General features: G+C 42.9%; 1 protein-coding gene across 1 annotated transcript in view; it reads right to left on the reverse strand.

Annotated features, from left to right (window-relative positions):
• Window positions 1–6871: 6871 nt before the first annotated feature.
• Window positions 6872–20953, reverse strand: part of KIF26A (kinesin family member 26A) — a gene marked incomplete at its 3' end in the record, with an annotated part of 103978 nt that continues 89896 nt past the window's right edge. The window contains exons 7-16 of the mRNA XM_082000429.1: window positions 19950–20043; window positions 19216–19478; window positions 18781–18964; window positions 18333–18492; window positions 16454–16616; window positions 12503–15893; window positions 8594–8784; window positions 8117–8137; window positions 7583–7733; window positions 6872–7047 (exon numbers count right to left, since the gene is read on the reverse strand). Coding sequence (XP_081856555.1) covers window positions 6872–7047; window positions 7583–7733; window positions 8117–8137; window positions 8594–8784; window positions 12503–15893; window positions 16454–16616; window positions 18333–18492; window positions 18781–18964; window positions 19216–19478; window positions 19950–20043 — 4794 coding nt within the window. The remainder of the gene's footprint in view (window positions 7048–7582; window positions 7734–8116; window positions 8138–8593; window positions 8785–12502; window positions 15894–16453; window positions 16617–18332; window positions 18493–18780; window positions 18965–19215; window positions 19479–19949; window positions 20044–20953) is intronic.

Below are 20953 nucleotides of genomic sequence, written 5' to 3' on the forward strand. Positions count from 1 at the left end.
CTAAGTGCTCTAGTAAATTGGGGCCCAAATACAGCACCATTTTTTATTTGTGTCCACTTCTGCCAGCTTGGACATCTGATACAGAGGTCATCTTATAGCTAACATTTTTGCCTTAAACCCTGCCTATAACCACAATATAGAACAGCTGCCTGTGGCGTTATGTTCCACACATAACTTTAAAAATAAAATGCAAGTGACTGGAAAACGTGGGTTTATAACTAGAAACAGAATACATGGGAACCTTGAAATAGAAATAAATGAAACACTTTCTGCATGCTGAGAAAAGAACAAATAATCTCCTATTTCTATCGCATTCTCTTTTAGTACTGATGTTTCAATACTGCAGTTAGAGTGTCCTGGAAATGCCTTAGCTGAAACTGGTTAGACCAGAAGCACTGTAAGGAAAAAGGTTTTACACGTACATTAAATTAGGTTTTGCCTACGCACCATCTGATTTCTCTATAGGGAATCTATGTTTGTAATAAGTGCATTTCCAAATGCTTCTAGCAATGTAGCAATATCCCCATAGCTGTGCACTGCCTACTACATGGTTAGCAACAGCACAGCTCACAGGAGTGGCTACTGACTCCTCCAACTTCGATCCAACTTGCAGATTCTGACAAGTGAGTTGAACTCCCACCTCCCAGGAGTAGTTTGATATGTTGGACTATGAGCATTGGATGGGAAAATGCAAAAGTAAGCTTGGAAGCCACATCCAGAATGGAAGGTTCTCCTTGCTTTCCTGGGTCCCTGGTCACCAGGTAAGAGCTTTCTCACTTGACTTCTGGTGCAGTCCATACTTCATTTCTTCCTGAAAGGTGCCTGACCTTGTGACTGAGGCAGTGGGGACCTCTCCTCTCCCCACCCCTCACACGCAGGCAAGCTCACCTCTGGCCTCTTGGTTAATGAAACCTGGTGAGAGATGGGGTTTAAAGAAAAGAGAATTTATGTCCCACTTCCTGGACTTCAGGCTTTATTTAGTCACCATTGCATTGGTTTAAAAAACCAGCAGGTGTTAATACATTTTTTCCTGTTGCCAGGAAATAGGCGTGATGTGAGCTGCTTGGTAGAGCAGGCCATCAAGAGACCTAGAAAGGGTTGCCCCAGCAAGGAGGGATCCCAGGGTGAGGGATTTCACGGGAAGATCTGCAACCAAGGGAGAAAGAATTTTAGTGTGAATTAGCCCTGCCAAAAGTAACTCGGGCAGTTCTCCAACACCAGTGGGTTTCTCAGGTTTTATTTGATACCGTAACAAACCCAACAATATCACTTCTTCAAGTGTGCAATTTGATAGCTCTCTTAAATCATTAAATCTCAATAGAAAATTAATGAAATAAAGCATTCAGCTTCATTTCGCAATTATCATTTGTAACCTTATATAATTAAGCCTTTTAAAAATAGGCTTGAATCATAAACTAAGCAGATATTTGTATAAATTTTAACTGGACAGAACTGCAAAAGTAACCAAAAAGAAAGGAACGTTACAGGCTCTGAGGTCTTGAGATATGAAAGATAATTTACTATCCACAAACACTAGTGAAAAAGAGAATTTGCATCAGGAAAAGTCTGGTATTTCATCCATCGGTGCCTCACCTTATTTTGCATCTCAGGCTTGTTTTGTGTCACCAAGCCAGAGGCTAAATGTGTTTAATATGCATGCTACTGCCATGTTGACATGGAACTAAGCAGCCCTGAAATGTCTCTTTTGGTACTTTATGGAAAACATAACCATAGTTAGAAATTAAGGAGAAAGTACCAAAGGATGTAGGACTGATCAGCAAACACTATATAGCGGAATTATTTGAACAAATTGACAAGTTTCTAAAAATTGGCATAGATTATCAGTGGCTTTATTTTTATTTCAGAGGATTATAATATTGCCAGAGTGGGGGAGAAATAATGAAGACCTCTGAGGAGAGGATGAAGTGGCTGGCAAATAAAAGAAACAAAAACTCTTGTGCCCATTCAAGAGGGGGTTATAGGCTACCCTGAAAAAGAGTGTGAGCCCAGCCCTGCTGTGCCTAGGGCTCAGAGGCTACCCCAGATCAATCCACCTTGCAGCAGCACCATTAAGATGTGCATCTTCAGGGGACAGTGTAATGGCACCAGCACAAATCCTAACACCCCAGTGCAGGGCTCCCCATGAATATATTACCCTCCACAGAATCACAGAATCACTAAGGTTGGAAAGGACCTTCAAGATCATCAAGTCCAGCCATTAATCCAGCGCCACCATGTCCCCTAAACCATGTCCTGAAGCACCATGTCCACACGTTTTTTGAACATTTCCAGAGATGGTGACTCCACCACCTCCCTGGGCAGCCTGTTCCAATGCTTGACCACCCTCTCGGTGAAGAAATTTTTCCTAATATCCAATCTAAACCTCCCCTGGCGCAACTTGAGGCCATTTCCTCTCATCCTATCACTAGTTAGTTGGGAGAAGAGGCCCACACCCACCTCACCACAACCCCCTTCCATGTAGTTGTAGAGAGCGATGAGGTCTCCCCTCAGCCTCCTCTTCTCCAGACTAAACAACCCCAGTTCCCTCAGCCGCTCCTCATCAGACACGTGCTCCAGACCCCTCACCAGCTTTGTTGCCCTTCTCTGGGCACACTCCAGCACCTCAACGTCCTTCTTGTAGTGAGGGGCCCAAAACTGAACACGGTATTCGAGGTGCGGCCTCACCAGTGCCAAGTACAGGGGTATGATCACTTCCCTACTCCTGCTGGCCACACTATTTCTGATACAGGCCAGGATGCTGTTGGCTGCCTTGGCCACCTGGGCTCATATTCAGCCGGCTGTCAACTAGCACCTCCAGGTTCCTTTCCGCCGCCAGCTCTCCAGCCACTCCTCCCCAAGCCTGTAGCGTTGCATGGGGTTGTTGTGGCCTAAGTGCAGGACCCAGCACTTGGCCTTATTAAACCTCATACAGTTGACCTCTGCCCATCGATCCAGCCTGTCCAGATCCCTCTGCAGAGCCCTCCTACCCTCCAGCAGATCAACACTCCCACCCAGCTTGGTGTCATCTGCAAACTTACTGAGGGAGCACTCGATCCCCTCATCCAGGTCATTGATAAAGATATTGAACAAGACCAGTCCCAGAACCGAGCCCTGGGGAACACCGCTTGTGACCGGCCACCAGCTGGATTTAACTCTGTTCATCACAACTCTCTGGGCTCGGCCGTCCAGCCAGTTCTTTACACAGCGATGAGTAAACCTGTCTAAGCAACGAGCCACCAGTTTCTCCAGGAGAATGCTGTGGGAGATGCTGTCAAAGGCTTTACTAAAGTCCAGGTAGACAACATCCACAGCCTTTCCTTCATCCACTAGGCAGGTCACCTGGTCATAGAAGGAAATCAGGTTGGTCAAGCAGGACCTGCCTTTCATGAACTGGTGCTGGCTAGGCCTGATCCCTTGCTTGTCCTGCACATGCTCTGTGAGCACTCTCAAGACAAACCACTCCATGATCTTCCCCGGTACAGAGGTCAGGCTGACAGGCCCGTAGTTCCCGGGATCCTCCTTCCAGCGTTTCTTGTAGATGGGTGTCACATTGGCAAGCCTCCAGTCTTCTGGGACCTCCCCTGTTAACCAGGACTGCTAATAAATGATGGAGAGTGGCTTGGCAAGCTCCTCCGCCAGCTCTCTCAGTACTCTTGAGTGGATCCCATCAGGCCCCATAGACTTGTGGGTGTCCAGGTGGCTTAACAGGTCCTTAACTGCTTCCTCCTGAATTATGGGTGGGTTATTCTGCTCTCCATCCCCATCTTCCAGCTCAGGAGGCTGAATACCCTGCGGATACCTGGACTGGCTATTAAAGACTGAGGCAAAGAAGGGATTAAGTACCTCAACCTTGTCCTCGTCCTTGGAGACAATGTTCCCCGCCATATCCGGTAAGGGATGGAGATTCTCCTTGCCTCTCTTCTTGTTGTTAACGTATTTGTAGAAGCATTTTTTATTATCCTTTACAACTGTGGCCAGACTGAGCTCTAGCTGGGTTCTGAGCTCTAGAGGGCTCTTCAGCCCTCTCATTTGGAGGTTTTCCCCTTTGCTAAGAAATACGCGTCCCTCCACATGCTACTGCCTTTTTTATTTTGACTATATTTATTCATCTGATCCCTGCTCTGAAGAAAAAAACACAACATATCGAATCACTCCATGGTTTTGTTTCCATCTTTGGAAGAACTGAGCACACACAGAGAAAGTAAATATAGCAGAAATCTACAACTTACTAAGTATATCTGGTATTCAAGGATATTAGCAAGGGGTCCTCCAGAAATTCAAGACGCCACATCCCCCTGCATACCACCCAACACAGTGACAAACATCTGTAAGCAAACACAGTGCGTGCTTTTCCAGGGATAAGTCACAGAGCGATAAGTAAGAGCAGGGCATCCTGTGTAACCTATGCAATGTCACAAAGATATTTAAGCATCAAACTCTTGCTCTCACTCTCCCACTTCTCCAGCTGCAGAATGAGGAAGAAAGCATTTCCTCCCCTCACAGCCCTCTTGTGAGGGTAAGCGAACTTGCTGCTTGGATGCCATACTGTTAGGGCTACATTAAGGAGAGATAGAGAGGGGAAAAAATCACACAAGTCATTTGGCCAAATAGCTGGAAAGTACTTGAGATAGTGATGTTAGAAGCACTAGCTTTACATTAAATCTCCCTCCAGCCAGCATCAGTAGGATGGACCAGGACCAGGTCTAACCAGAGAGCAGCAGTGTCAGAGAGAAATTGATGTAGTTGTTTGCTATAATGGACCTATGGGGCCCAGGGCTTGATTCCAGTCCCTAAAGATTTCTTCATGTTTTTAGACCCATTTTTAATTGCTTTGTCTCATCAGGGAAAACAAGCATGTGAGCTGCAGGTTTTCATCTGTAAACTATGAAGTGCTAAAAGTAGTCCCCCCTCACTAGAAGAAAGATGTTGAGTTGCTGGTGCGAGTCCAGAGAAGGGCAACGAAGCTGGTGAGCGGTCCGGAGCACAAGCTGAGGGAACCGGGTTGTTCAGTCTGGAGAAGAGGGGGCTGAGGGGAGACCTCATCGCTCTCTACAACTACATGAAAGGGGGTTGTGGTGAGGTGGGTGTTGGTCTCTTCTCCCAAGTAACGAGCGATAGAACAAGAGGAAATGGCCTCAAGTTGTGCCAGGGGAGGTTTAGGTTAGGTATTAGGAAAAAATTCTTCACGGGGGGGGCGATCAAACATCGGAACAGGCTGCCCAGGGAGGTGGTGGAGCCCCCATCACTGGAAGTGTTCAAAAAACATGTGGACGTGGCACTTTGGGACATGGTTTAGTGGGCATGGTGGTGTTGGGTTGACGGTTGGACTTGATCTTACGGGTCTTTTCCAACCTTAATGATTCTGTGAAAAACAAGTATTATCATTACTATTTATTTTACCCTTTGGTGTTTTGTCTGTCTTTCCAGACTGGTTTACAATGACTAATGTCAAAGCACTGTTCCCAGCTACCTCTCTTGAGCAAAGAGATAATATTTATGACACTTAATACAGTGTACCACAGGCCATCCTCTCTCTTCTGAACATTAAAATCACATACATAACAAGAAGCAATCGTAACAATAGATGTATCTTTTATTCACAGATAAAAACTGAAGCAAGCTGTTATAATACATATTTGTACAAAGGACTTGAAAAAACCATAAAAAGGAAGATGATTAGAAAATATGATTCATTATGAAATGTGGTATTACATACACTATTAAACCTTTTCAAAAGTATTTGTTTGGCAACAATTTATCAATAGTTTCCACACTTAAGTGGCCTCCTTCAAAAAAGCACAAATCTCATGCAGCATGTATAAACTTGATCCTGAGGGTTTGCCTTCCTTAGAAAAACTGTAAAAAGATATACTATTTGTCTTAAAAGTTCAAAATGCAAATGCTATATTTATAGTCAAAACTATATAAAAATATGGACCTAACTTAACATTTACAAAAAATTTTTGTTCCTTTTTTTTGTTTGTTTTATGGTTTTGGTAATAAACATAATTCTCAATTCCTGCAGTCAGAGAGGAAAAAAGAAAACCAAAACAAACCACAGTGCCCTTTGTAGACTTCCTTACATTAATTTTATGACTCCAAAAAGACCAGGTCTGTGATAAGTGAGGTTAGTAACCAAGGAAGTAGGTAAGCAGTTAATATATATCTATATATGTATATATAAAATGGAAAACAAACATTTATTTTGATCTGAAAAAGTAATAATACAAAACCTGAAGGTAAAACAATCATCTCAAAATGCCATAATACACCTTTTCAATAGATAAATGTTCATAAAAATATCTTGAACCCTAACCAAGAAAACAATTATAATACAATTTTAATTCTGCTACATAAAACAGCTTTTCTATGAAACAAGAAGGCAAGTTCAGGTATGAAAACATAATTTACTTATTGCTTTTGCTACAATGTTGTTTGTTTTTTACATATAGTCATAAATACACTATACAGTATAAAATATTTCGTAGGAATACATTTTGTGGTCTCCTTAGGTTTGCTGGCTTTAATTCTAGCACCAAATACAAAAATGAAAATCAAATTAACTTTAAAGGCACTTCCATTGTATGTTTGTTTGTTTGTTAATTAACATCTTGGTTTGTACTACACTTCGCTTCCCTCTGGCAGAAGCAATACTTGATCCTACTTTTATCTTTGTACAGTTCAGGTCACGTTGAGGCACCAAATGATTTATGAACATTCCCATCCCTCAGCTGTTTCTTTCTCCTACAACATTCATTGTTGCTTTTTAGGCTTCACCTTTCCTCCTTCACTTCCCAGCTACTTAATCTCTTTACATCTTCATGTCGGACGATCCAGCTTCACTTCCTTCAGTCACTTGAAAAACCTCTCTTCAAACCTCCACTTCCCTTACTCCATCTTGTGCATCTGTTATTCCAATATCAAAACACGTCACTATCATGATATGTGACTTGCACAGATTAACACACTGCTCCAGTTCCTCTGTCACTTGTTCCAGTGCCTCCAGGTACTCCTGTGACTCCTTATCGAGATCAGGATCCACTTCAACTGTCAGATAAAAAATTAGGGAGTAAGAGAAACAGCTCATAGCAAAACATTATTCTATCAAAGGGGAGCCAATAATGTAGAGTACAATTTTATTTCTCTTGAACTAAGAAATTTTTTTCACTTCGCTCAGCAGATGCAAACCTCTACCTTGAGGCTCCAGCTAAGCACAGCACTCCATCTGTGAACAAATCTCATGCCTCAGTTTCCCATCTATAACATCGAAACATTTTTTTCTTTCTTTGGAAAGAAGGATAATAAAAGGTTATATAAAAATTGAATATTAACAAGCATCACAGGGAGTCTCTGCATTGCTTTGACATTCTCCTCTGGTTGGAAGGGGTTTTTTGTTCATTTCTGGTACTATGCAGCACTGAACAAATCCCGTATCACAGAAATACAAATGGAGTCACAGAGTGTTTTAGGGCTCAATTCAGCAAAATATCTTGGCAACTGCTTAACTTTTTCAGTGGTACTGCTCACATGCTGAAAATCTGTTACATGCTGATCATACTGGTAGTTTTTGCAAAGTACTTACAGTCATCTTTCCACTTATTTGGATCCATCATCAACCTGCACTTTGTCTCTTCCAACTCTTCCTTCAAAAAATCATGCTTCGCCTTTACTTCTCTGATTCGCTGCTGGCGCCTTTCTAGTATCTTCAGCTTGGTATGGAAATACATCAGACCCTTTTAAGACACAGAAAGACCAGTTCATGATTTGCCTGTTATGAGCTGATCTCCAACAGTTTGACACAAACTGCTCCTGGCTCATTACTTGTAAGACTTAGCAGGTGGGTTGTTTTGTTTGGTTGGGGCGGGTGGTGGTGGTGTCAATTTTTGTGGGTTTTTTTTACTTGAAGTTTACATTAATGGATTCTAACCTAGAGGAACAGCATGCTACATCACTTGAGCATTTGTTGCACTTCTCTGAATACATTCTGAAATTACTACTGTTTGTAGAGGAATTTCTTTTCCATCAGTGCAAATGATACACACAGTCTATTAATAATGTGAGAGTGGTATTTAATCCTAAGACATATGAATTCTTATTTTCTGAAAAGAATTCCTACCTTCTCAACATCCTGGAAAGGCTATTATGAAAGAAATAGGAAAAAGGCATCAGAAAAATATAGAATTCTGGTCTCCAAAACAGAATTAGCTGAAGTGTTTTCCAATTACAAGTAAATTAAACTCAGTACATCCCTGATTTAATAGAATCCTGCCATTTACATAAGGAGTTAATGACCCTATAGTTGAGGGAGGCTGCAAGGTTTCATCAGCCAGGCTAAGAATATAAAGTCTTCTCATAATGTATTCATTGGTAACTTCCATTTACACCATCAGTCATGTTAGACACAATTAATTTTAGACAGTAATAATTTTCATTTTCTGTGTTAAGGGTACCCCAACATATGAATTGTAGAATTAATAATTATAGTGCTTTAATTGCAATCAATTTCCTGAACATCATTCCAGCATTCAAGCAAGGATTCTGCCTGTATACTGTAATTTAAGTTGTCTACAGTTGTTGTAAAATATGTGCTGACCTCAGTTTCTTCTTGTCTGTGTCGCTGTAATCGTTCCACATCATCTATCTCATAAACTTTAATTTCAAATGGCTCTTTTAAAGTGCCTGGCAAAGGTGGTAGATCAACCCACTGGCCAGTGACGCTGGGTTTTCTTCCTAGGGAGGCAGCATCTGGCAACGGAGCAGGAATAAGTCTACGGCGCTGGAGACCTAAAATACAGAACACAAGCATTCCTCAGACTCTGAGACTATCAGACTGCAGAACATACTGCACTGAAGGAATTAAAGAAAGATCTAGGTTCTCAGGATACTTAGGAAGAAATGCTTTTCTTGATTTTTGCTTTTAGTAAAATACCCTCAGGCTGCTAATTGATTTACTGCCTTGACAAAGTATATTCCACTTGGTTCATGGATGGGAGTAACAGCAGTTCCTCTCCCAAAGCAGATGTCTCAGCATCAGTTCTTTATTCTCTCCTTGCAAAAATATTTTGCCTGGATTAACTTTTCTTTGGTGGGCTACAATAGTATTCATTACCTTGCAATGGCAATGAGATAGTGAGTAATTTCAAACCAATACTGATAATGGCAGACAAATCTGGAAATCTTCTCCGCCCCCAATTAAACCCAAGCAAGGCTATACAAGATCCCCCTTCCTTACAAAGGCCAAACAGGAGGTAGAGAATTCGAGAGTCAAGTTGAGCCTGAGGTGGGGAGAAGATGTTTTAAGATTTCATTTTAGTTCTTATTATCCTGCTCTGATTTTGATTGGTAATAAATTAAACTAACTTCCCCCAAGTCAAGTCTATTTTGCCCGTGACAGTAATTGCTGAGTGATCTTTCCTTGTCCTTATCTTGACCTACGAGCCTTTCATTATATTTTCTCTCCCCTGTCCAGCTGAGGAGGTGAGTGATAGAGCGGCTTTGGTGGGTCCAGTCAGGGTCAACTCACCACAAGGTGCTGAATACCAGCATTTTTCAATGACTTTGTGGGATTTGCAGGCATTCAGAAGGCAGCACCCAACCAAACAAGCTGCAAAACTTCAGCCACCTCTATTGTCGAGGCCTATCACCACCCATCTGCACCAGCACTCAGAAGCTCAGACCATGACAAAACTCACCAATTCCTCAACAGGAGGGCTCCTAGATGTATGAACAAGCAGCATACTGCCACCTTAATGCATCTTCTAGGGCTCAAGCTTCATGAAGCAGAGACTGACTTCTGTCCTCCAAAAATGCTGGTACTTTTGTATATAACAGTTGGCACTTTGGTGTCCAGCATTTTTTGCAATTATAAGTCTCTCTTCGTTCTCTAGAAGGCTGACCTTTACATTACATGTGTCAAGGCGAGTACATGCATAGAGCGGGTCCGTCAATGTTAACAAAGCTGCAGTCCAATCCCTAGGTAAACAGGAGGGCTGAAGGCCACCAGAAACAAGTTGAAATGTCACATGATAGCAGTAAGTACAAGAAGCTTTTGGGTGACTGTTGACAATAAATTTAGTGCCTAATTTCCTCCTCTTATTGAAAACCAACTCAGGGGCAAGGAGTCTTATTTCTTCTGGTTCTCCTACAAAAAGGAGCACATCAAACATACGAGACAGTGCTGCCAAAATAACTTACGGGCTGAGACCTCTACAGGAGAGTTAAGTGCAAGTTAAGGCTGTCAGGTAAGCTCTGTCACAAACTTCAACATGAAATGGAGACAAAATCCCCACAGGTGCCCCCAAAGCAACACACCTCCATAGATACCTGACGAGTTACCTGCTTTACATATTCTTAAGAAAAACATCCCTAATTCTTAATCGCATCCTTGCTAATTTCTAAGCAACAAGAACAATCATAATGGGAATGTTTTGGAAAAGGGAAGACTTGATTCTACTTCTACAATACCTGTTCACCATTCTGACTAACTCAGTTCATTTAGCCTGAACCACCACTGTAGTCCTGCCTGCTGAAGTCACCTGCTGTAACTCTGATCCCATAACCAGTTTGGTGACAGCAGGATCCCTCTGAAGAGGACAATGAACAGATACAATCAAACACATATACTAAGCAAACATATTTCATATCCCTCCACTGTACCAGCCAGGGTCAACATCATTTCTCCAAGGATGAAGTTAAAGAATAAGGGGACAAGGTTTCCAGTGACATATATGGGAGCAGGATCTGTCCTTAAATCCAGAGATTGCATGACTCTACAGTTTGGAGCAACATAAGCTACTCCAAGAATCTCTAACGCTTTGCAATGATTACAATGTATTTTAGGCCAATAATGGGTCTCCACCAAACACTTCTTATAAGAAAGTGAACTTCATAGAAAACCTCATGTCATGTATAAAACACATTGCTGTCTGAAACGCTACAGCACTCCCCAAAAAATTACATAATTTACTGATATAGAGCAATTTCAATTGGAAGAAGAAATCTTTTGTCGTTTTTAAAGACTTTATAAGCATTCCCTGGGGCAAAAACAAATACAAATCCATCAGTGGGTAATACCTTCCCAACATGTATGCAACTTACGTAGCTGTTAATATTGATTTGCAGGAAAGGTTTAAGAGGTTGATATGCTATGGAAAGAGAAGTGCAGCAAATGTTGCACTAAGTTTCCAAAGTGATTTATCACCTGCTGAAGCAACTGAGTTGCTTTGAACAGAAAGCACCATGAGATCTACAGCACTTTAAGACGTTTGGTTTTACTGCCAGAATAGAGCATCATGGGTGTCTACATGGATGGCAATAATTACCGCTTTCCAACCAAAAGCTCAGATTCAGCGCATTGCTGATAATAGTTCCTACTGTATTTCCAACAGTCAGTATGCTTAGGTTGCTGAATAAGGCTGCTGGTCATTATCCACATGGCACTGATTGACACCGATTCTTTACGATACTACAGGACTTCAACCTAGATCAGCAAAAATGAATACTGTAACAGCAGTCATATGAGCCTGATTTTGAAGCTGGCTACAACTAACAGCACTTACATGAGCACCACCTGCAAAAGCAACAAGGCACCAGAGAGCAGGAAAGGGGACCTGGCTCTCATACGCCCACCTTTGCATGGCGTCATTGGACATGTCTGCCTTGGCACAGTACGTAAGCCAGAGCCACCTCTTCTGACTGACAGTCAGTTTCCTATTGCTTATAGTATCCACACATAGAGTCAGAAATTTCTTTATAAAAACACTATTACAGTGCAATACAATCATTTTGCAATTGGCTGGTAGCATTAATGTAAGACTCTTATGTACACACCCTACTGCTCTGCCCCTAAGCCTTACCTTTAGGTAATCTAATGCACATTCAGCAATCCTCATTAATTCATAAATACTATTCTCCCCTCCAGGCCTGTTCCCTTGTTTCCAAACTACAGTCCCAGCCCATCTCCCTGAAATTCCCTCACAGACGCCTGGCAGCAGAGCTTCTCCTCTCCTCACTGCCCTTCTCTCACTGGCCTTCCCTGACACTCACTTGATCCTCACAAAAAAATCAGCAGCACCCAGCCAGCACCCTCACTCTTCCCAACCCACTTGTAACACCCTCCTGTTTCGGGCCGCCCTGGTGCCACACTCACTGCCGACCCTGCTGAGGGAGGAAGGAACATCCCCCCCATCTACCGGCAGCCATCTGCTGCCTCCTCCCTCGCAGGGAGGCTGCCGGCGCCCCAGGGCACCCGGCGCCTCTCCTGCCCTCTCCACAGCAGCACCTGTGTCACACCTGCAGCTTTGAAGTGAAATAAATGGCAAGTAGCTGCTGTCACAGCGATACGCGTACACACGCAAGCGCATGCAGACAGTCCACCACCCCGCTTTGAGTTCCCCCCAAACCTCTTCTCCCTCACTGTCAGGGACGCCATGAAAATCCCCCATCCTCAGGGACGCAGTGGAGTGCCAGGGGAGACCTGGCCACCTTCCCCTTCACTTCTTACCTGTTGATCGTTTCTTGGGGGACTTGAGGCTCCTCATCCGGCCTGGCGATGACATCCCGCTTTCGCTCATGGAGTCGTGTGCTGAGGAGGCACTGCCAGTGGCCTCGCTGTCCCGAATCATGCTCTCATAGCCGCTGCTGCCGCCGCTGTGATAAAACAGAGCCGTCCTCCCCATGGCTGGTGGCAGCTCCCCGCTTAGGACGCTGCTGTTGTCGCTGCCATGCCCGCTGCTGTACCGCTGAGGCCGCCGCGGCGCCGTTATCTTGCTGTATGGAGACGGCAGCACCGGGATTTGCGACTTCTCGTCACTGAGGTTAATGCCGCTGTCGTTGCCACTGTCGGAGTCAGTGGAGCCTCGGAAGTGGCCCGCCTTGGCAGAGCCACCTGACACCAGCTCGTTCACACGGCTGTTGGCTGCCCTCATGGCCTGCTTGGTCCCCATGATGGTCCCTCGGCCAGGTTTGCCACTGACAGGCTGCATGGAGCGGGGGGCCACCTTCCCGCTGGGGGCCATGCCAGAGCCCTTCACTGCAGGCTGTGCCAAGGACTTCACAGAGGAACTGAGAGACTTCGACCCGCTGGTGGAGAGGCCCCGGTTTTTGCTCCCGTTAGCTTGCACCTTCTGGTTAGCTGTGGGTTTTGCCTGGCTGTTTTTACTGGGCGCAGGGGTAGTGAAGGGCGGTGGTAAACCCACACCAGAGGCAACAGGGGGGACCCCTAGCCTGGGGACGGAGCGCCCTGCCCGGCTGTTGCTGGTGCTCCCATTCTCCCTCGCCACACTTGCTTTGGATCCGACTGACGTCAGGCTGTCACACCTCTCCAGGGACATGTGGCTCCCGTAACGGTGCACGGCTTCACTCTTCGATGCCTTCACCTTTAAGCTGGACGTCATCTTGGGCAAAGAGTGGTCGCCCTTCAGGTTCATTTTGCTGGTGGCACTTTCACTAAAGTAAGACCCAGCTTTCAACCGGAAATCTGTTTCGTCTTCGGCCTTTGGCGTGGCAGCTCTGGCAAAGTCCAGGCCGGAGGCTTTTCCCCCACCATTACCCAGACCAACAGGTTTCTGCTCCAGGCTCGATTTGCGTACAGGAGGTGTTGGAGGTGTCGGCCCACCTGGCCTGGGCAACATGGTCGACTTCTGTGGTGCACTCTTCTTTCCCAGTGATGATTTCAAGCTGCCAGTGGCCAAAGAAGCATCTGAATTCCCTCGGGTCACAGCCTCCGACAAAGTACTGTTAGCATGTGACACTGGCATCACTCCCAGCGTGGTGGCTCCTCTCTTCAGCTGTGGCATCTTCATCACAACTTCTGACTTCTTTGCAGCTCCGCCTGAGGATTTGCAGGCCATTTCACAACCATCCACAACCCTCTGTGAACAGGCGAGCATAGTCTGCGACTTCGTTGGCCTGGATGCTGCACCAAAATACTGGGCAGGTTTTCCTGGCTGCTTCTCAGTACCAAATGTGTGAGATTTTGGAGACAGCAGTGAGTCTGCAGGTTTTGCTTCCAGCTGATAATCGGTGCGCAACAGCCAGGGATCTTCAAATATACCACGTGGATTCTGCAGCTCTTTATAGCTGAGGACAGTATTATTGTGGATTGGAGACGAGGTAGTTTTTGTTTTCCTAGGAAGACTAGAATGTATTGTTTCTATCACAGGCGTATCGCAAGAGTTACTAAATTTTATTTTTACGGGCTGATCAGTGACACAAAAAGCACTTTTTATCTGAGCTGCTTTGGTAGTTTCAGAGGTTTGAGGGCTTCTGCTGATGCCTGATGACAGCTTGCTGGAACTCAGGCTCTCACTCTCCAGTTCAGAGAAGCAAAATCCACTGTCATTCAGAGCGCTTTTCAGGGGGACGGATAAATGGGATGAATCCAAGTTGAAGGGCTCCTCGGACTTACTACAGCTGTAAGATGACTGTGCGACAAAACTGTCACTAGACTGGGCTCCATCACTTTCGATTGTACAGATGCTGACTTCACTAAGCCACGAACTGATGGAAGAACGTCTGCTGCTGGTAAAGGGATCCTTAGCAAAGGGCACAACAATATCAATATTTACACCAGTAGAAGTCTCCTGTGAGGTATAAGCATCAAACTCATCATTTATGCTGCTAATAATACTGACCGGCCTCGAACCTGATGCAAGGGCCTGAAGGGAGCAGTCGCTGTTAAAGCTAATGATACTGGAAGGTCTTCCATTATCCATAATGCCACTAATGGATAGTTCTTCCACCACGGTGAAAACAAGCTCATCCTCTCCATTCAGCTCAACAGGTTGCTGCAAAGTCACCGTGGTGGTTAGTATATCCCGATCAAAACACTTCCCTCTGAACGCTGACCTGAAGCTGTGTACCTCTATTGCACCTGACTGATTCTGGGTGTTGCCACCAACTAGGAATGTGCTTCCTACAGGGTTTTGCTCAGGTTTGTTTCCCATCTGCTTGCTCATTCCCACAGGAGGAGTCCGAACTGCATTGCTATTGTCCAGCTCCAAATTCTCAGCTTTGGAGCTCAGTACATGCTCTTTCTGCTGTGGAGGTGGAGGTGCTGGGCTTGGCAAGGGTCTCTTCACATACAAGGACTTTTCCTTAATGACACATTCAGCTGTGGCCTTATTCTGCTCCGGATTCCTTGAAGGGCTACACCTTGAAGATTGCAGGGAATCGGTGATTGTCTCTCTCTCTCCCTCCAACTCCAATATCAAGTCTATTATTTTGTCTTCAGCTCTGCTCTGCGGCTTGGAGAGCTCTGTTTTCAAGTGAGGTGTGCTCTTTTCATGAAAATTGCCATTGCCACCCCTTGGTGCAACAGCCTGGAAAGGAAGGTTATGCCCTTTTTTGGGAGACACAGTACCTTGTGGAACTGGTTTCTTAAATCCTCCAGAAGGAGAAGATATTTTTTCCTTTATCAGCTTAGACTGTGCATTTTCTGTAGCTCCAGGGACTGGACTACAATTGGACGCAAGAGAGATTTCTGCACAAGCCAATTTGATGGGTTCCTCACTTCCATCAATGCACTCTAACCTTTCTTGTAGTTCAGCAAAAGTGTTGCATTTAAAATGGTCCTTGTCAGAACTCCTACCAACAGCAGAATTGTCTTTACTTCTCTTCTTGTTTAGGGATGGGATTATGGGAACAAACTCTGGAGGACCTTCATTATCTGTCAATTCCCTGTCAGACAAAGCTGCACCATTGGGACCAACATAGATGACAGTATCACAAGACTGTTCGCTGCTGGAGGAATAATCAGGATCACTAGATATACTCAGGACAGGAAGGTCGGGGTCAAGGGCAACAGTTCGTGGGTGGAACGGTCGCAAATGGGGTGGTCTTCGGACATGTCCTTCTTCACATGAACTCTCTCCTCCAGACGAGCTGGATGCATACTGCAAATGATCAATAATGGAAAAGTTATTAATATTAATTGATATATAAGAGTATATACATGTACATGTAATTGATTAAAAGGTCAGGTTTGCCATATACTCTGTGGTTTGTGTATACTATCACAACTACATCTAGTGGAAAAAGGTTAGAGTGTGAATTAAATAACAAGGTCATGCTACACACATTTTACTGTTTTAGGAGTCATATAGCAGTCACACCTTTCCAGATATTTTCCATTAAATATTATGCATTGTCTTTCTCCTCAACAGTTTTCTGTTCCTTCCTTATACTTTTTTTAATTAATAGAAATAGGAAATTCTGAGATAGTTCACACATAAGCAAAGAAAGAATACATGTTTGGAACGAAAAGAAGGGAATTTCAGGATTAAGGATTGGGGGTGGGATAATGGCTCAGTGCCAAGTCATTTGTCAGTTCCTCTCCTGAGCTTTTATGCATTTTGTATTACTTCTTACTGCTGAGAAATCCCATGCTCTCCCACTGAGAGGTTAGGAAAACTCATTTTCAAATGAATTAATATCTGCTTGTTTGTGAACCAACCTTGGATTTCTTCTTTCTCATTCGGTGGATTCGCGATGCAAGCTGAATGGTGGTGAGAGTTTCTGCATAATTGGCTGGGGAGTCAGAAATATGTGCAATCATAGTAGTTCTGCAGTTGATGTTCCCAAGTGATTCCCTCAACAGCATCGTCAACTTGTTGTCCCTGTGTGACAAACGAGAACACTAGGATGGTTTAAAGAAATCACAATCTTTTTTTGCAGATTTTTAGACCACAAGCTGTGCTTTCACTCTCATAGGATATATGCATGTATGGTACATGTAGATAAGAAATATGCTATTATTATTTGACCACACTTAAAATATGTCTAAATGTACACATACAAATATACCAATATTTTAATTATTTATCTGCCTGTGTATTTGCAGTATGATAAGTCATTTTGTTTGTTATTTAGACAACTGTAAAACAATTTATTGATAACTAGTTTAGTTGTCTCAGGTTTAGCTCATATTACTCAAAAAGGTCATGAGTGCTGTATTTTTAGCTGACTAGACTTAGTACCTGGACAGCTAAGCTCTGTGAGCTCTAAACAAACAATTATGATAATAGGAAAAAAAAAGTCAACAGAAACGGTAAGAAATCTCTAAACAAATATAACAATGTTAGGTATCAGAAATACATTATCAATGCCACCCCAGCTAGTCTAGTTTCCATTCTGCCTGCTGTGCTCTGCTCTGACATAGCAAATGGGAAGCAGAATTTCTCTCTGAAGTCTCTCCTGGTGATGACAGTCCTCCGCCATGGACAGCAAAGCTGACCACACACATTACATTTTGTCCTCCACTCATCTCCAAGACATCTGTCCCCAGGGGTCCCTGGAGGCTGCTTCCTATCACCCCCTGAGCTGGCCCAACATGTGGGAACTATCGTCATGTCTGCTCACTAAACCATGGCAGGTGACAAAGCTGAGGATCTGCCTTTCCCTATTCTAACAAATCCATCCTCTACTCCATCCACAAACCTAGCAACTAGCCTGAGGAAATTATCTTTCTGCCTAATACAGAAAGAAAGAACACCTGTTTGAGATGCAGCACTAGATAAATATGTGAAGTGACATGATTGATAACAATGGCACAAAGTTATAATGCATGACGACAAGCAGCAATTAAATTTAAGGACCGAAGGCCAAGTTCTGGTAAGGGTGTTTACAATGTGGCTGTTGTCTTTAAGCTGGGCTTGCCACAGGTGTGTTTCACATAATATTATTGTCAAGTACACTCCACAAAGGAGCACACCTAAATGTTCACTTCTGCTAAACAAATGTGCAACATGGTGGTCGTCTTTTTTTTAATTGAAAAGATGTATCATTCAAAAAGGCATGCAGAAATAACAACTTTTGATGACCACACTTTATAAACTCTCTAGTATTTTCTGAAATTTCAATACAATTTTTAAATTTGGAAAAAGGAGACAGAATCCTATGAACTTTTGATTAAATTGTTCACTAATGTCCAGCTGGCTGAGATTGGTCTAGATTCCAAACTCAGGAAACAAAGAGGAGATAGAAGGAAAGAAAATATTTTCGTCACTTTCCCCTGCTTTTTTCAACAGTCAAACCCTCCCCAACATTTCACCCAACTTAAGTATATACCCATTAATTTTTGGCCATATAATTAAGAATTTCATGTTACTATGTGGAATTTTAAAAGTTTTGTGTATGTACTTATACATATAGACAGGGAGATGAATAGATAATATGTATCTGTAATACGGAAGTGACCTTAAAAGAAGACAGACCCCTCTCTGACAGAACTTCCTTCAACTTCATCTTAGGTAAAGAGTAAATTGTTGATGCAATTCTTTGCTAAGGTAACACCAACCACAAATTTAAGATAATGCAGACAATAACTGACTTACTTATATGGCACATGCTTAGCACCATTAATTAAGGCCAAAATTACATTGCCCAGGGCAGAGAGAGACAGACACAGAGAGCCTCCTCCATCTCGGCTCTTGCTCAGCACTTTTTCACAGCTCCCTAGATCAATGAGATGCAAACGGCTCCGTCCTCCAGACACTAAAACAAAAAGGGGAAAAACAGTTGTACATCACGTTCTTGCAGGGACTCAAGCCAAGCTTGGTATTCAAAATGTATTCAAATGAGGAAAATAATGAATACAGCATGGGATGATGACCAGATTAAATATTAAACCAGGTATTAGCCACAGCTACTGAAGTTAAAGGTGACTCGACTGGCTTGAGGGTTCACTTCATTTTTTCTTTATAAGTTCATTAAAAATTATTGTTTCAACTAACCCAAAACCATGTCACTTAAAAATAAACAGTATGGCAAGAAGATTCATACTTCCTCCTTTGCCACTCTTCTCCATGCGATACTGGTAGATGTGAAGAGTAAAGAGCATATGCGAATTCCTCCTATCTTCTTCCTCACATTCAGGCTTGCTGGTACTTCTGGCAGCAATTGCAGCATCAAGGAAAAAGGCAGCTTTCTCTGCTGTCGGAGCCCTTAGCTCACTTTGGTTTTGAAGCTTGAATATAAACAAGAAAATGACTAATTAGCACAGGGGCATTTTTTTTATTATTTTTTAGTGAACTGGCTAAATCTCTAGGGTACTAAAAGAAACAAATATGTACACCATGGGAGAAGGGCTTATAAATTAAAAGCAGTAACTTTTTTTTTTACTGTCTTAAAAGTTGTCATAATTGTTGTCAGATAAAAGGAAATAAAAAGCAGAAGAACATCAGGCTCAGAAAAATCTATTTGTGATATCCATTATACCTGGGTTCCACATATCGGATCTTCTCTCAGATAAACCCCGGGAGACTGGCCATCCTGAAGGCTGCCAGTGGCTACTTCAGCTAACAAATCCTTAAGGTTTTCATCTTTGCCACTGATCTCCACAGCAGATACTCTAATGGAGAAACGAGTCCCAGTTTTTTCTTTACGTTCATTGATTAATTTGAAGAGCCAAGAAATCGCACAGGGGATGATACCAAGGCTTTGTGTGGAATTATCTTTCCCAATCATCGTAAAAGATTTTCCTAGAATGAAAAGAAAACATGAACTTAATTCACCTTTCTTGTACAAGACAGTGTCTCTTTATATCATCACCATATATTATATACAATACTATGTGCTGCACAGATAATAGGAAAGAAGAGATGCAAAAATGTAAAGTACTGAATTATTAATCCATTACTATTTATTCAATTAGTTTTGCAATTTTTGTAACTCACAGCAAATTAACATTAAAAACATCTCTGATCTTTTGATCTTCATCACAATGCGCCTATATAAACTTGCTCTTGAATAAGCTAATCTGATGTTACACTTTACCTTTTCAAATTAAAACTTACAATCCCAGTGTAGAAATAAACCATGATAAGTTTGCAAAGCTAATTAAAAAGAAATTCTAATCTATTCATATACTCCAGGTTTATTGTTCCAGGAGCTGACAGCATGTAATTACCAGACTGACATAGTAATTAACTGTAACGAATTTGGGAGCTCACCAAGCTTGACATGACCGAAGCAAAATATGCAACCATCTGCACCATTCACAACAGACTGGATTACTTCTGCTACTGTTCCAGAGCATACCTCAGCCTGAAAGAAAGATTGGAGACAGATAAGTAAAAGAGCATATACTGGTATGGTTTTTACTATTCTTCTGTAATGAAATGAATGACTCAATATTTTTGAGGTGCAATATTCTCACCATTTTTATGGCATCAGTCCTATTATTTTAGTAACTATGCTATCTTAAAAAAATAATAAAATATGCTACTACAGCCTAAAATAGTTTTCAATTCTATTAAACCAATTCTCTTGGAATATTGATTCTATGACTAATGTAGCAAACAATGCTTTCCAACCAGGCTTCCTGCTGGTATAATAGCTTAGCCAAGGCTATTCAGCAATAGTGGCAACTCCACTGAAATTAAGCTACTCAGGAGTGCTCACAGGAATTAAAAAGACATTCATACTGTAGAAAATGCATTAAGATCCCTGATTCACAGTGTCACATTTTCCTCTTCCAGGGGAAACATCATCATCAATGAAGAGAACTTGCTAAAATATTTGAGTGTACTAAAACCAGTTTATCCACGTCAGTGCGAGTTTCAAATATACAATATGATGATCTATTAAGGCAACTGGGGGCAGGGGAGAGGGCTGGTGTAAATATGTAACTATAGTGAAAGGATAAGGCTCTGTTTGCAGGTACCTGGCAGCAAGTTTGCCTCAAGCCTGCACAGAAGTGGCTGCACTGGCCAATGCCACCCAGAAACACCACAAACAGGCCACCCAAGAGGCCCACCACCTGAAAGAGCCTAGCCCAAACTAGGAGTCAACAACCTGAAGGACTGGTGCCAAAACCAGCAAAGAAGGGGGCTGTGATCAGCCACCTTGCAGCATCGGGGCTGGCAAGACAAGTGAGAAAAAGCCCCTTCCAGTTCTGGACTAATGTTGACATCACTGTTGCATATTTCTGCACAAATATACCGTTTGACCTTAT

Source organism: Phaethon aethereus, assembly GCF_964289735.1.
Source record: "Phaethon aethereus genome assembly, chromosome: 5".
NCBI lineage: Eukaryota > Metazoa > Chordata > Aves > Phaethontiformes > Phaethontidae > Phaethon > Phaethon aethereus.